The 15,677-nt window shown below is 38.2% G+C and overlaps 1 protein-coding gene across 1 annotated transcript; it reads right to left on the bottom strand.

The window, feature by feature from the left end:
* Positions 1-8,381: 8,381 nt before the first annotated feature.
* LOC146729050 (uncharacterized) lies at positions 8,382-9,376 on the bottom strand. The gene has a single exon (XM_085495771.1). The coding sequence runs from the start codon at positions 9,374-9,376 to the stop codon at positions 8,531-8,533; it is 846 nt and encodes a 281-aa protein (XP_085351897.1). The 3' UTR covers positions 8,382-8,530.
* Positions 9,377-15,677: the final 6,301 nt, after the last annotated feature.

A 15,677-nucleotide genomic window follows, 5' to 3' on the forward strand; every position in this document is an offset into this window, starting at 1 on the left:
ACACCATGTCAAAATAAGTTTGTTTTTTTGATTTTTCAAACAGGTTTACACTTTAAAGCGCGGTGGTCGTCGCGCAGCGCGTGCTCGAATTTCATGTAAATAAACAATGTATTTTACATGCGTTGTATACGTCGCTATGAGTTCCATATCGAACAGGACGCGGCACGACGACTCCCGCCCTTTAAAGTGTGTCGAAAGAGTGTAGGGTGTAAATAAACCCACTGCTGCCAGGTTTTTGAGAGAACTACCCCAAACTTGAACGGACCACGGTACCATTGGTAATAAAAGGATCAGACAAAATATATCATCGCTCACGTCAGAATTTCTGACAAAAATATGAAAAACTAAATTTTCATGAACAAATCAATTGACATTCGGTCTTTTATTGTAATTTCGTCGAAATTCAATTCAAAATGTTGGCCAATTACCGTTTCGTCGAAAGTCAAGTATATCGTTGTAAAGTATTCAAATATTACATGTGGAACGAATTAATTACACTATTGTAAAAGGAAATGAATTAGAAAAAAAAATCTCCGGGGTGATGAAAAGTCGAGAAAAGGCATATTTTTAAAATTTGTTTTCGACCTGGTGTATACCTAATTACGTAGAAAATGTGTTGCTCTCCATGTTGCCAGCAGTTTTCTTCATTTTTCACGCTCGAGCTTGAAATTATTCATTATCTGACACTCTTTATGAGTTCTATGATATCAGTGGTTAATATGTTTGGCCATTTTTAGTGTATATTTATAATAATGCAGCGAATCTACAGTGTTTTATTAACCAAAACTGTTTTTCGCGTTTTTCTCGAGTTGAAGTTTTGATCGAGTACGACTCATTGGGACCGCCGCCAAATCAAGTGCGTTCGGACTAGGACATTCAAACTCGCAGTTATCGTTCAAAAGATAATGATGGTGCGAAATATGTCTGGGTTTTTAAAGAAAATGCTTTGTCACAGAATAATAGTCTGTTAAAGGTGCCAAGTATGAAATAATTTGGGGACAAAAAAAAACAAACCTGTATAGAAATCGGAATAATAGGTCTTTTGATTATCGGAGACGCATTTCAACGGACTTGATTACGGACAAAGCATGACGTAAATTTTACCAGGAAATCGCGGACTTAGTCATTTTTACAAGGTACGCCATTTTTGATGTCACGTGATAATTATGTAAACAATGTCTGTCCAGTTTGTGCGAACTTGCACCTCTATACTTAGTCTTTTGATATATAACCTAAATTACTGTTCTGAACGAGACAACAGACAGAGAATGTTTTATTTAAAAACGTCACAAAACCTTCTCGCTACCTTAATTACGTTCCCATCAGATTGTAAGAATTTATTGACAACATTCTACATTGTGTCATCTATTTGGTTAAAGAACTGTTGACTGTTGACAAAATGAAATATTTTCCTCGACACCTGTAAAACAAATAAATAAAATTTAAAAAATGCGTTTCTTCCACACCTTAGTTCCCAATGTCTACATCAACACGTTAATAACTTTTAGTATACTAGTACAGTAAAGAATATTTTGTAATCGTTGTCAGAAGTAACTATTCAAACTATCTATATATAGACGTTTGGAAAATGGATATTTTGCAGCAACGTCGATTCCTATATACAATTGGGAGATGACATACTTGTGATGTAATTGAAATCCCCACGTTTATTTCGCATGGTCTTGATTATTGTGGAAGAAATTTATTTTTCAGATGATCCATTAGAAACGGATTGTGTTTACTAACACATTGGTCGCATGAGAGGAATTAAACTTCGTCGATTACACTCAACGGCTATAATTTAAATAAATGAAAATGCCCGTAGCAGATCGATTATATGAATATTGACATAATACATATATGATGCGATACGATTAATTTTACTGTTGTTCAGTTCTCAGATGTTCAAAGTGCAATCCGCAGCCACAATTTCGGTTAAAAACAGGAAAAATAATCTCATGTAAACGTATATCTACCAATGAGAAATACATGTTTTGTTGTTCTTATAATTGGCGAGGTTGCCAAGTTAAATTTCAGTTAAAAATAGGAAAAATAATCTCATGTAAACATCTATCTTACAATGAGAAATACATGTTGTTGTTCTTATAATTGGCGAGGTTGCCATGTTCCTCTTCCTAGCAACAAGATTAGGCTAGGGTGCACAGGGGATAGATTAGACGCCGTGTGATATTCAAGTTATTAACATGTACGGTTTCGTCTGTTTTGATTGGAGGCGAAAGAATGTAGGGTTTCGATGAAAATGCCGTTGAATGTCATTATCAATAAAACTTGGCGTCCCGGAAATGTCAATCACTGTCTATTGTTTACGTGCACGAGAACAATAGAGCACGAAGTGGAACTTCAACTTTGTGGTGGCTTGTGGATACACAATGGAATGCACACAAAGATATGCTGAGTGTGGTGCGGAGGTGACGTATTCGTGATGGGGTCCTGTTTGACCTTTTGTTCCGCGCACTCTAAATTACGTGTCGATGACGGCATGGTGCGGAATGCGCGAATCATTTCACGGGTTTTAGTATCTCGTGGTACTATTATCTCGTTCGTAGCGAATCGTGAAATTACTATTAAAGTACTCCAAATAAATATTCATCACAACATTGCAAGGCAGGTGAATATTCGATTTGAGACACAACATAATTCTAAAAACGTTGAATTATTTTGCCTCCTCCATGTGTTTGCGTGCACGAGAAGATGACCGTGCACATTATGAAACAACTTCGAACTAGCTTAACATTTGATGAAATAATCGGACAGATTATCTCGTGCATCAGAAAGGTTATCTATTGGTACAAACACCGGGATAGGTTCGCCGTGTGATCTAAGCGAGTACATGGAACGCTTTATTTGGCACGTACACACGATATCGAGGTCTGCATGTGTACGGGCAATGTTTCAATAAATCGTATTCAAATTAGGAAATTAAAAAGCTGTCTTTGCTTTAACTACACGGCTAATGACGTACTCTAACTTCAATATAGTACGTGTTGGTCTCCAGTATATGTATACTGCCCTCAACGGCATTTAATGATACTGTCCACCAACGTCGAAACACTGGGATTCACCTGACTGCACAATCCACACAAACAATACGCAATACACAGTATGAATAAGGTAAGGTTGCAGAATTTAGCCACACAGACAGCCCGACCAACCATTTATTTGTATTCTACAAAAACGCCAACATATAAATTCGCATCACTGAAAACTTGAAAATAAAAAATAAAAATAACTAAAGCAAAATATTCCCCCTTCTCTTGGCACACAGCTGCTCAGAAAAGATCAGATATATATAAAAAAAAAATTGAGGGAAAAATACAGCTGGAAATCTGTACCCGTAGTCTTGTCAAGTATCCCAGAGGGTGGATGTCGGGTTTCATCCAATATGCTAAATTATGCTAAAACAAAATGTTTAAGCACGACTAAACTGTGGCTAAGTCCAGCATAGAATAATTGCCCACTGTAGAATTGTTTATACGTACAAATCACGTGACTAACACGAAACCAACGATTGGCTGTTATTACGTGAAGAGACTACTAGTATTTCCCACTATACTGGGGAACCGCGGGGAATGTTATGTCTTCATCAGACTGCACAGGGCATGGTTGCAGGATTTAGCAACATAGCATAATAAAAGAACGGGAAAAAGGATTCTGACCCGCTTCCAACGGCCATGGCGCTTCCAACGCATGTCACCAACCCCCGCATTGGCAACAGCTGTAGCACCTCCCGGTCGCAAAGAGTGCAATCAAAAAGACAAATTCGCTCCTAAAGCCTCCTTAAGACGACTCATTATAGTTTCGCTATCCCCGGTGTAAAACACCGTGCGGTGATTCTATTCATAGCCGTGTGTGTCACGTGGTTGCGCGAAAAAAAGTTCACCGACCAATAGAAACATTTGTTACAATGACTGCCAGAAAGCGCATTTCTGATGTCTTCGGCATCATTTCTGCCGATATATGTTGCAGTAACATCATGAGGTATAACACCCACTCTTCTGACAACACTATAACCACGCTCGATGGTCGCAAGGCCGGTAAAGCATAATAACATAAGGATTTACTATTTCCAGTGCGACTAAGTATAGTTTGAATAGCATTGCCTGGACCACAGTCCCTCAAACGGTGTTGAGGGACTGTGCCTGGACATCCAAACTGTTTTCTCGATTTTATAGCTATTTTCACCGGCTTTTCGACTGGTGTTCCACAGCAGCTCGCACAGAGCCCATAGAAATACATGGTAGAGTGGTGCGCGTCTTAAATAGCAACGTGGAGCGTCTTTGAAGAAAGAGTCAATCCTCGGGGGCGGAGCTACGTCACAAGACGTTCCACGTTGCTACGACGCACACCACTATACATGCATTTCTATGGGGTCTGTGCGCGCTGCCGTGGAACGCTGGTCGAGCCGATGAAAATTCGAGAAAACAATACAAACTCAACTTTGAAGTAATCCCGAACAACCAAATTTATATATGTTACACACGTAGGGCTAATCTTGTTACACTGTTCAGAGGAGTCTCAACAGTCATCCCAAAGTACCGTTTTCTGTGAATTTTGGGCCTTTGTTTTCACCGCCGCGGGTTGCCAGGCGGTGAAAATGCCCGGATGTGACGTAGCTCCGCCCCCGAGGACACCGGCATGCAAATAGACAATGCGGCTAATAACTGCTGCCAGCGCCTTCGCGCTAAATGTACATTTCCCCGATAAACATGCATTAATTAGCTCACACACTGAACATTTCAGCCTCGTTACCCTGTCAGTGGTTACATAAATCTTCCCCTCCTGCATATATAATTGATGACCTAACCAAGCTACAGTTAAAGCGCGGAAGTCGTCGCGCTGCGCATGTGCTAGATATATGGGTCTCATATAAACAAAGATGGCGACCTAGGCTGTTGCGCAGATCAACGAGTACGAACTGACACGTTTCCAAGCTTTAATTGGGTAATTTTCATGTGATTGGAAGGTATCGAAGGAGTCACCGGCGGTAATCAGTGCAAGTCACGCCCAGGTCAAACCTCATACTGGTGATTTCCATTAGAAGAGCCATGGGAAAATCAATGTTTATCAACACAAATGTCGAACATGCGCAGTGCGACGACTACCACGCTTTAAGCTAGGCGACCACTCACACATAGCTGTTGCTAACAAGAATCCATATTTAACCAGACCCGAACGCACATGCTTACTCGCAATACCGGCCTTCACGAGGCCCGGGCGCCACCTATGTCATCATCTAAAAACATGACAACTTTGATGCATTGGGAGCGCCACCACGCGACCATAACCTCACCAATTTTAGTGAACAGATACGGCGCCGTGGAAATACCAAAAGCCAGCACAAAATATTTACTCACCTCACTAAACTTCCCAAAAAAATTCAAGGTAACCATGACGACCCTGATAAGTCTCGATGTAATGCAACGCAGATTTCAAGTCGAAGATGAATAAATAATCGTTGTAAACAAATAACCTCCTCGCTACTGAAATATCCTCACAACAGAATTTATACTTAACGCAAATTGATGTGCCTGCAGTCAAGAAATGTAAGCCTGCGCTTACCGTCTCGATTACATGCCACTTTAAAGGGTTAATGCCATGTGGAGGGAGTGAAATTTCCCTTACACAACCCCTAATAAGCAACTTGTTAATCTCATCTACTACAAACTCAGAATTATTAACTGCTGATTTATTGTTAGGCGAAATCGCTGATGGCGGAGTCGTGATAAAAGGTAACCTGTACCCATTACCAATGACGCCCAAAACATAGGAATTATCATCTGTTTGTCTCCAAAGTTTCATTGCACCCTTAAGCCTACTAACCGGTGAAACCAAATTATCAGGTACATATTCTGACGTATCGGATAAAGTGTCGTACTCACTACCAACAAACGAAGCTAAATGCGAACTCGGTGCACTAAAACCACGACCTGAAACACCGCCAACAACACTACAAAACGCTGAACCAGATTGCACTGTATAATTACAGTATGGAATGTCACTTATTTACATGTCCTGCTTTAATTCCCTGACCACTCCTCTGCGACTGAATCGATGCACAGTCATTCCTCCAATGGCCCAATTTTCCGCATGCAAAACACGATCCCACACGAGACGGGATGGGATCCCACAGGATCGTGAGGCCTGTCCGTCTTGGTTTGGCGCGCATGCGTTGTATGCTTTGAACCATTGATTGTACCAACTTTTCTTCTTTTTCTTTCAACGCCTGCTCCTTTTGCTTACGGCAACCGCTTTCCAAATTCGCTTTTCGTCATCGGAATATTCCGCTAAATCATACGCCTGGTAATCATTGACAGCGTTCCACCTCTATTCTTCACCGTCTGCCAGACCGACACATTTTTGTCTTTTGGCAAGTAGAGACATACCTTTAGCCATCTGTTCCTTAGCAGCGACCAGATAGACGTTATCGCTAGAAATTCTATCAAGCTCCTACCGTATTTCGGCCAACTCGTCAACTACTTTATCATCGATTTTGAATTGTTCCCCGCACGATTTCTTTTGAAACGCAGGGAATTAAGAACTATTCAACTCCTTCCAAGACGTCCGTTGCTTCTCAGTGAAAACTTGCTGAGTTGCTGAGATATTTGTAGATAAGTCATCGAAACGGTGGATATCATTGATTCCATATCTTTTAAGCTTAACAGTGCTTTCGCCAACTAATTTTGTAACCTGGTCCTCGAATACCGTAGCAATGTTCACGTTCTGTTGGGGCGCCATGATGCTAATAAAGATAAATTTAAGCACGACTGAACTACGGTAAGCCCAGTATAGAATGAATGCCCACTGCAGAAATTGTATACGCACAAATCGCGTGATTATCACAAAGCCAACGATTGGCTGTTAGGGATTGGTCAGTTACTTTGGCCTAGGGGGGGGGGGGTCGGTGGATCAGTAGGGGTGTTACCCTGTTTTTGATTGTGCGAATAGGGGGGGTCACCCTGTTTTTGATATCATGTTTTCCAGAATTCACACACGCGCTCATGCATATATTTTAAAAAATTTTATTTCAGAACAAACGATAAAAAAGTTAATCGTACAAATGTGTTCTTAATAATAACTATTACCTATATTGCCTATAAATTTGTTGATGCAAGAAATGTTATAGGCTAAATATTTTGAGGTTAAAGTTGCCAAATAACTAACAGATTATGCAATGCGGCTAGAACCCCAATTATACAGTTAAGTTTTAAACACATCCCAAGTCCATGTGCTGCTGATATCAGATTATTTTATTTAAAGTCTGAAGTCACTATTGTATAAGATATTTACGAGACGGAAAGACAACACAGCAATTAGTACAAAGAGCAGTGACAGTTTTTGTTCAGCAAATCAAAAAAGTTAAATTTGTGAAAATGCTGATATATAAATTAAAATAAATGATGAAAAAATAAATAAATAGTTTTTTTGTTTTTTTTAACTTTTAAATATGCATATTTTGCTCTGTAAAATACCAAAATCCAACACAAATTTAAGCAAAAATCAAAGTTTCCTTTGTTTTCATAAGCACAGACTGTGCTTCGGGTGTAAAGCTTTCCTGGTCTATAAGATATGAAAGATATTTTAAATCCAACTTAGTTTTCAAAGAGTTCAAACCGCCTAGATTCAAATCTTCTTTTCATATCTTATAAGGGCGTTTATCGAGTGAGTACTTCACAGCTTTGCTTTTATTTACTATCTTTAGCAGAATAGATTTCCCTCCTTCCTGCAGCCTTTTCTGTAGTCATTTTTTAGCTTTATGCTTCCCCTCCCCTCCTAAGGTCTATTAAATGCAAACGCTAAAAAATTATGTCAAAATTATGGCAAACCATGATATTTTCAATGCACATATAATACATTTTGTAATCATGTCAGAGCCAAAACTGTTAATGTTTCTTTGTTTTTTTAGGGGGGTCAACATGTTTTAAGTTTTAAAATATAATGTGTGTGGGGGGGGGGTCACCCGCTTTTTTTTATTTGATAAGGGGTGGGTCAACTGAGATTTACAGCTGGCAAAATGGAATCTGCCGACCCCCCCTAGGCCGAAGTAACTGACCAATCCCTTATCGTCATGTGACAATAGTTTCCCACTATAATGCGAACCGCGGAAAATGTTATTGTATGCCAATATATTAAAAATTTACAAAACACACAAATAATGCAATTAATAAACTTGACTTTTACAAAATACAAACAATAAATGTTGACACATAATCCGTGTTCATATCATCTGACAGTGGTGGTAATTCTATATGTTTAAGACGGTTGTCCAGTCAATAATCAAGAGGGGGGGTGCATAACACGATTGGTTGAAATAATCCTCTAATTTGCATAAATTAATATTCATGAGCAATGAAAAACTCGTCTTTTCAGTAAAATTGTGTCAAAATGCTTTAATGAAATCATGAAATCGTGGCGTTCTTTACACCTGCTTCAATTAATAACCGATTCCCCACAAATTAAATTTATAAAGCGATCAAGATTTGATGATACCATGGTTAAAATGTTTCCGTTCTTATGCGATAATAGACGACGTTCCATAGTAGATATAACGGCACATTTCACCAACAGCAGTATCTAAACGTTTGATGTTATCTGGTGTGAAATCTTCGGTGATGTTGTTAGTTTCTTTATATCTACGATAGCCCCATGAAAAAACGTGAATCGTGAAGTGTTCATTTCTCCAGTTAAATTTCTCAAGAAAAAGTTGTTTCCATTTAGTGTATGGTGGTTTAATCAGACTATTTGGTTCAATATGCAAAATATCCAAATGTGACTGTGCTAGTCGGTATTGGTTCTTAACAGAACTACAGCTATAACACGAACTTTTGTAAGTCTTATATGATTCATAATAGTATTTTAAAAACTCGGAATGCCTTGCAGAGAAAATGACACCATTATTCAAAATAGCACTATATGGTTGTCCGACCACGTAGTCATAGTTACGAAGTGGATCTAGCGCTGCTAGGACAAATATGTCCGTATCGAAATATACACCTCCCATTTCCATCAATATCTGGAGCCTGGCAATGTCTGCTGAGTGTTGAGACCACTTTGGATTAAGAGTGTGATTAAAAACGGTTGTTGGCGCAGTTCGGTTGATGATTTCTAATACTGGTATCAGCTGTTTAGCCTGCATCCACAATTCGTTATCTGGTTCACAATCCGTGTGGAAGAGAATACGTTCAGCTTGCATAAATCTGTGAACACTCAGTATACTGATGAAGTTTACAAAATGAAACTCGTGGCAAGTAAACCAAATAAAATGTGCGATATTTGGGACAACCATTCTATCATGGGGTTTCAAAAATCCATACAGTTTTCCTTGCTTGTTGGAGTCGCCAGTTACATTGCGTCTCATTATTGATACATTGCGTGCATCGAAATACGAGGTGTGATTGACAACTATGTCATGTTGGGAAATGGTTGTAGTTAGTTCATGCTGAGAGTGTTGCACCTGAAAGTGAAACAGAATAATGTCAAAATAATTGTCAGTATTTGAAGTAATAATTTAAATACTCGTGAAACATGCAATATGATACATAACCACCAATACATCACCTAAACATCATCCAGACAAATTATGCCGAATAGCAAATCATCCTTTCGGAATTATGAATAGGTACATTATGAGCATGTTTCCAACGATCTGGAAAACTTGACTAAAAAAGCAACACGGAAAATAACTTTCACATTGGCACTGCTAAATTTCCAGCATCCTTTCTCAGAATTCTAGTACAAACAACATTGGTTTAATCTGTCTCTATTCCTATCGGAGGTACTATGGGGAAAAGTGTGTCGAATTATCAGACACTGTTTTGAGTTTTCGGACATTAAAATAATTGAAGGGATGTATTTGATATGTAGGCAACTCAAACTAGGCTAATAAATGTACACCAGTGGTAATATCTTGGCGATTGTGCATCAACAGGACCAGGTACTCTATTGAGACTCGGTCACATGACATTGAATAAAAATGGATATTACATGGTATATTGCTCGCCAAGTGGATATTACCATAGACCTTAGAAAACTAAGGTCTATGATATTACATGGGTATATCACATGGATGACGTCACTGAAACTACTGCACAACGATACTGCGCATAAGAAATTGTCGTTCGCTGCACTGGTGCTGGCGCTGTTTTTTTTCGGGGCTGCTTTCAAGTTTTGAAGGAGCTTTAGCCATCCGAAATAAACAGCGAACGTGCTCGGGTGGATATTAAGTAACCCCAGACAATTGCACCCCGCCACGTCAACTGACATGCTTCTTATTACGCTGTTTTCCCAACAAAATTAAAACAGTTGAAACTTTCAATGACCAGGTGAACATGAGCAAATCAAATTTCTGGCATCATAAATAAACGAAGTATAAATTGCGCATACATTTAAAGCCAAGTAATTTCCAAGGGTGGTTATATGGTAAAGCGAAACATTACTGTTGAAGAGAAATACCATACAGAATAAATACGCAATCAATATGGTGTGAATAAAAGATTGATGTAGTAAATCACACTAAAGAAATAGACACGCTGTTCTTTACAAACCTTGGTAAATGGCTGAACACGTTTAAAATACGTTCTGTAAAACACACTACACACTGTCAGATAAACAACCATGACAAAAATGGTCGGCAATGGCAGGTTTCGTTGAATTCGGCTGATATAGCCGACGCCGTTCGTCATTTTAGTGGCGTTATAAAGTGTTTGGACAAAGGGGTAAACAAATACTAAAATAATTAATATTTAACTGCAGTTAACTCAAACGACCTTGAAAACCACATCGAAGTCATGTCGTGAAGCGATCGACCAATAATCTATGTTTCACTTGGTAAACAGGTACACAGTATAGCTGCCTTCTTACATTTACTGGATACACATTTTAATGATTTGCGGCAAAAAAATCTTGCAATGACTTGTTACGTCGTATCATAGACAGACACCACTCCCCCTCTGTCATTTTAGCGACCTTGATGATTCGGATTCAACTACCAAATTCTGGCACCACATGTTTGAGTTTAAAAACTGTGTTATACCAATCAGACAATTTGTTAAAATTTAACACTATATAAGCAGTCAACTATAATGACCCTGAATATCCGTGTCAATAGTCTATGTATAAAATCAACCATCCAATAATTCATGTTTAGTAAGTAAACACAAAAGATGGAGCCTCTTTACATTTACTAGATACATATTATGATGACTTGCTTGCAGGACGATTTTTAATAAATTCTGTTTTATTAGTTTCACACACTGGCAAATTGATTGCCAGGGCGAGTAGCCATAAGCCACCTTTTAACGCAATAGCAAGTGCTATTGAGATGCTGCATTTTGGGATTTTCAATTTTCAGAAGCAGAATTTATTCAAGTGTATTGTAACAACGTGACTGTATTATAACAAGTGACTGCCAAACATGCCATGTCCTTCCTTCTATTTGTCGATTGATTGTTGGGTCATTTATTTGTTGACTGGTTGTAGGGTCATTTATAGACACTCTGTAGCTTGAAATGATATGGTCTTAATCAAAATTCGCTAAGGTGGTGTCCTTTGAAAACATGACATGATTTCTTTTTCTTTATCACTGCTGTAAATCCTAAGAACTAACCATTGGATATGATGTCGGCGAAAACGTGTATGCTGAACAAGACATACTATTGCAATTTTTCAATTTATTCTGACCTATGCCATCAAACCTAGTTGTTGTATTATTATGCTTCTAAAATAAATGTCTTGAAGCAGATTTCAATACAAGTATAAGTGCAATGCAACAACGGCTAAAGTGACTGTCACATATGCCATGTACTTCCCGTCCCCCCTCGTTATTGAATAATTTTACTGGTTACCTCTTACTTGATGCAACTATGCACATTGGTAAATGTATGAAATAATTACATCTGTAATTGAGTGTTTTAAATTACTATGTAACTCGGTGTGACCGCCTGTTTTGTTGGTCTAAATAAAACAGCAAAATATTTATGTTTTAAACATTTGGAATTCGGCATTTTCCGTTAATCTCAAGTTCAATAATGTAATATATAATAAATAAACGAATGTCCACCTTATGCCACGGATTTCTTTCACTGTGTCCCGATCATTCTTGCAATCTCCACCCTTTATTGTGACATCATGAAGTAAATGTCTCCCATCTGCAATGAACTGTCAAAGAATCTATTCGCATATGGTTACGATAATAACTGTTGATGGTGTTTTGACCGAGGGGGTGTTTGTTGTTGTACAAAAATAACAATCAAATCAAAACAACACCAGGGAATCTGTTTTGTGACAGAGTTTACTAACTTGCATACACCCCATCCCTTTCAAACAGGAGTGATAAAACATAAAGCAGAAAAATGTGTGCGACACTGATTCAATAATTTATCTGCATTCACATTACAATAAAATATTGCATCGATATGATTTATGTTTATTTGATATGATATACCACCACACTAATACACCGCCCACATGCTTCGCCCACGCTTATACAAAGCCACTAAAATGGCGGAAGGCGTTGGTTATATGAGCCGAATGCAACGGAAACTGCCTTTACTGACCATTTTTGTCACTGCTATTTGTCTGTCAATGTGTTCTGTGTGTTTCAGAATGTATCTTCAAGGTGTTCAGCCGTTTACCAAGGTTTGTAAAGAACAGCTGCTATATCTGTGGTATATTACGGTTCCATTTACCATATAACCACACTTGAAAATTACTAGGTTTTATATGTGTGCACAATTCATTCTGCTTTTCTTTATGATGTTAGACAGTTAGAGTGTAATTGCCGAGACTATGAGTTCCCATATTATGGACTGTGTTAGGTTCGTAAATATGCCTGTAATTTATATCGGTACACAGTATGACTTTTGAATGCAGTATTCTATTTTCACTAAAATCTGATATATATATATATATATATATATATATATATATATATATATATATATATATATATATATGATGCCTGCGACAGTGTGTAGATTCTGTGGTTAGTTGTAAAATACAGTATTTTCCATGAAGTATATGTCTTAGAAGATACACTTATATCCAGAAGTGTGGATGAACTTGAACTCGAGTGACCTGTGACTTTTTCCCGGACGTCGACACGCTGACTTGACCCAATATGACTTTGACCTTTGACCCCTAAATACAGTAAAATTGCTGTTTCCACTGTTTCAACTGTATTGAATGCCTGCAGTGGCCATCTGAATTATATATAGTAAATTTAGTAACAATATATCGTACCATTGATGACTTTTGAACATTGGGTATCTGGTATCACTGGCGGATCCAAATACTCTTATTGACGTGACCGAACTGGACCTCCGTTGGGCTGGGTTTGTCAATTGATTTGTCGATTTTTTTTTGCGGGCTGAAGGGGCGTGAGTTTCAATACAATGTAGTATTTCCTTGCCTTTTGCCCATGTGCAGGAACATTGAATTTCCCAACACTTTACATGTTTATTGTAATCTCCACTATTATAGTGAACCAATTACTTACCCTGATCACAAAGATTTGTTATGCGTACCAGTATCCCAACGTTTGGACATTGATAGGTCGTTTTGTGTTTAATTTGGTGGTCCCAGTTGATTTTTCCTGTGTTCCTGGGAAAGGCGACTTTGCATGTTGCCATTTATCATATTTCGGCCTCTTGGATGAATATTTTGGATACATTAGTTTTAAAGAATTAAGTGAAAATATTACTAAATACAATAGATTTAATAGAGATATTATATATAGTCAACCAAGTGTACCACCCTCCCATGCACACCCTCGGGAACACTTTGAATCGCCCTATTGAACTTACTGGGACTATTGAAAAGACCAAACGGCATGTATTTAAACTGGTAATGGCCAGTGGGTGTCAAGAAGGCAGTCTTAGCTTTGGCCTCTTCGGTCAAAGGTATTTGCCAAAACACCTTGTTTAATTTAAGTTTAGTGAAGTAGTTTACAGTAGACAGCTGGACAAACAATTCTTTTGGGTTGGGCATGAGCTCAGCATCAAATATGGTCATCGTGTTCAATTTTATATGATCAATTCATACACGAATTTTCCAATTTTTGTTGTTGACAAAAACAATAGGAAATGCAAACTTTTTTAGGGTGAATCTGAACGTTCTACAATATCTAGGTCTACAATACTCCTTTAATGACAATTTCCTGTGTTGGCGAGGGGTTTGGATATGTTATGCATCATATTTGTTTGCTGAGGTCAACTCAATGTCATGATATCTAATTTTTGACCTGCCAGGTAGGTCAGTGAAATTTATGAGTATACTTTTCCAATATCAGATTCACATTCCTGACTTGGGATTCAGAGAGCTCAACACTCAAGTGTACATCCTCAATGGTTTCTGCCCCTTTAGAGAAACAAATTCCACCACGTCAGTGTACTAGTGTTCTTACGAGGCGTGTATGACCCATCATTTATAATAGACACTTAAATTATACAAATATAAAATGTAGATAACATGTCTAAGCACTTCTTGACACCACTCCCTTGCTAAGGTTTAACCATATTCTACGGGTAAACCCACACAATGCATGAGGTGTCAGTGACAAGGTTTAATAATCGGCTAACGGTTAAATGTTACATTTCAACTTTTCATCAACCCAAAATTTATTATCTCCCGGTCTCTACCCATCGCATAATGCGACCATTGCTGAACATAGCCGTTTTTATATATGTCCATGCGCAATGATCAGTCTAAATAAAAAAAAAACTCAACAGCATATAAATAGGACAGATTAATATATCAGCACAATTATTTGTATGCTTCCCTGTATATTTTATCAATGACCATGCCGCGTACTTTTGGTTTCATCGTGCAGGTCACGCCTATAAATTATAGAAAATACAATAGCAAAATGAGTCCGGCTATTCGAGTAGTTTTCCCTCCGATAATCTCCAAGTGTGTCAGAGGGCATATGTTTACTATATAATGTTTGCATCAAAATAAGGTGGCCTCCTATGTAGAAATGTATTGTTCTGACTGAAAATTATATATACAAGTACACGAAAACGTGCATGGCTTGGAAATTTTGTGTAAGCTAGCACTCCCGCAGTGAAAATGATAAATTAAACGCGAAAATGGAATTTGTTAATTGCTTCCAATTTGTCAATTTGGCAGCATGTTATAAAAAGTTTGCCTAAACCGTTTGTTCACTATAAATACGCAATCAGACCTTATACTTCACAGAAGGACCCATTTTTATAATTAAATCTTGCGAGAATTACTTATTAGGTCACATTAACACTGAATTCGAAATGTACTTTTGTTGATTCTATGTCTGATGTTCATATCACTTTTACTCATCCAGATAAACATGCGGTAAATTCAGCGACGACCCACGCGCCTCTTCTGTATTTATTCCGTGGACGCAACGTAGCGTATCGACGTGGTTAACGTTTGGTCAGCTCCTTCCAATCATCGCTCGCGTTTCGTAAGTTATTGTTCAATTCGGACACCCAGAGCCTCTGTCAGAAAATCGAGACCGTCCGAGATAGGTTTGAGGCAGAAATCTACACATACGCGAGAGACTGAGAAACAGCGTACGAACACAAGGCGTCAAGTTAATGTAACTCTTCTCTTTATTCATCAAACATTCACGCATTCACGTTTCATAGAAACGAAGTGGATCTAGCGCTGCTAGGACATATATG

Source organism: Saccoglossus kowalevskii, chromosome 22 (genome assembly GCF_978046115.1).
Source record: "Saccoglossus kowalevskii chromosome 22, keSacKowa6.1, whole genome shotgun sequence".
Lineage (NCBI taxonomy): Eukaryota > Metazoa > Hemichordata > Enteropneusta > Harrimaniidae > Saccoglossus > Saccoglossus kowalevskii.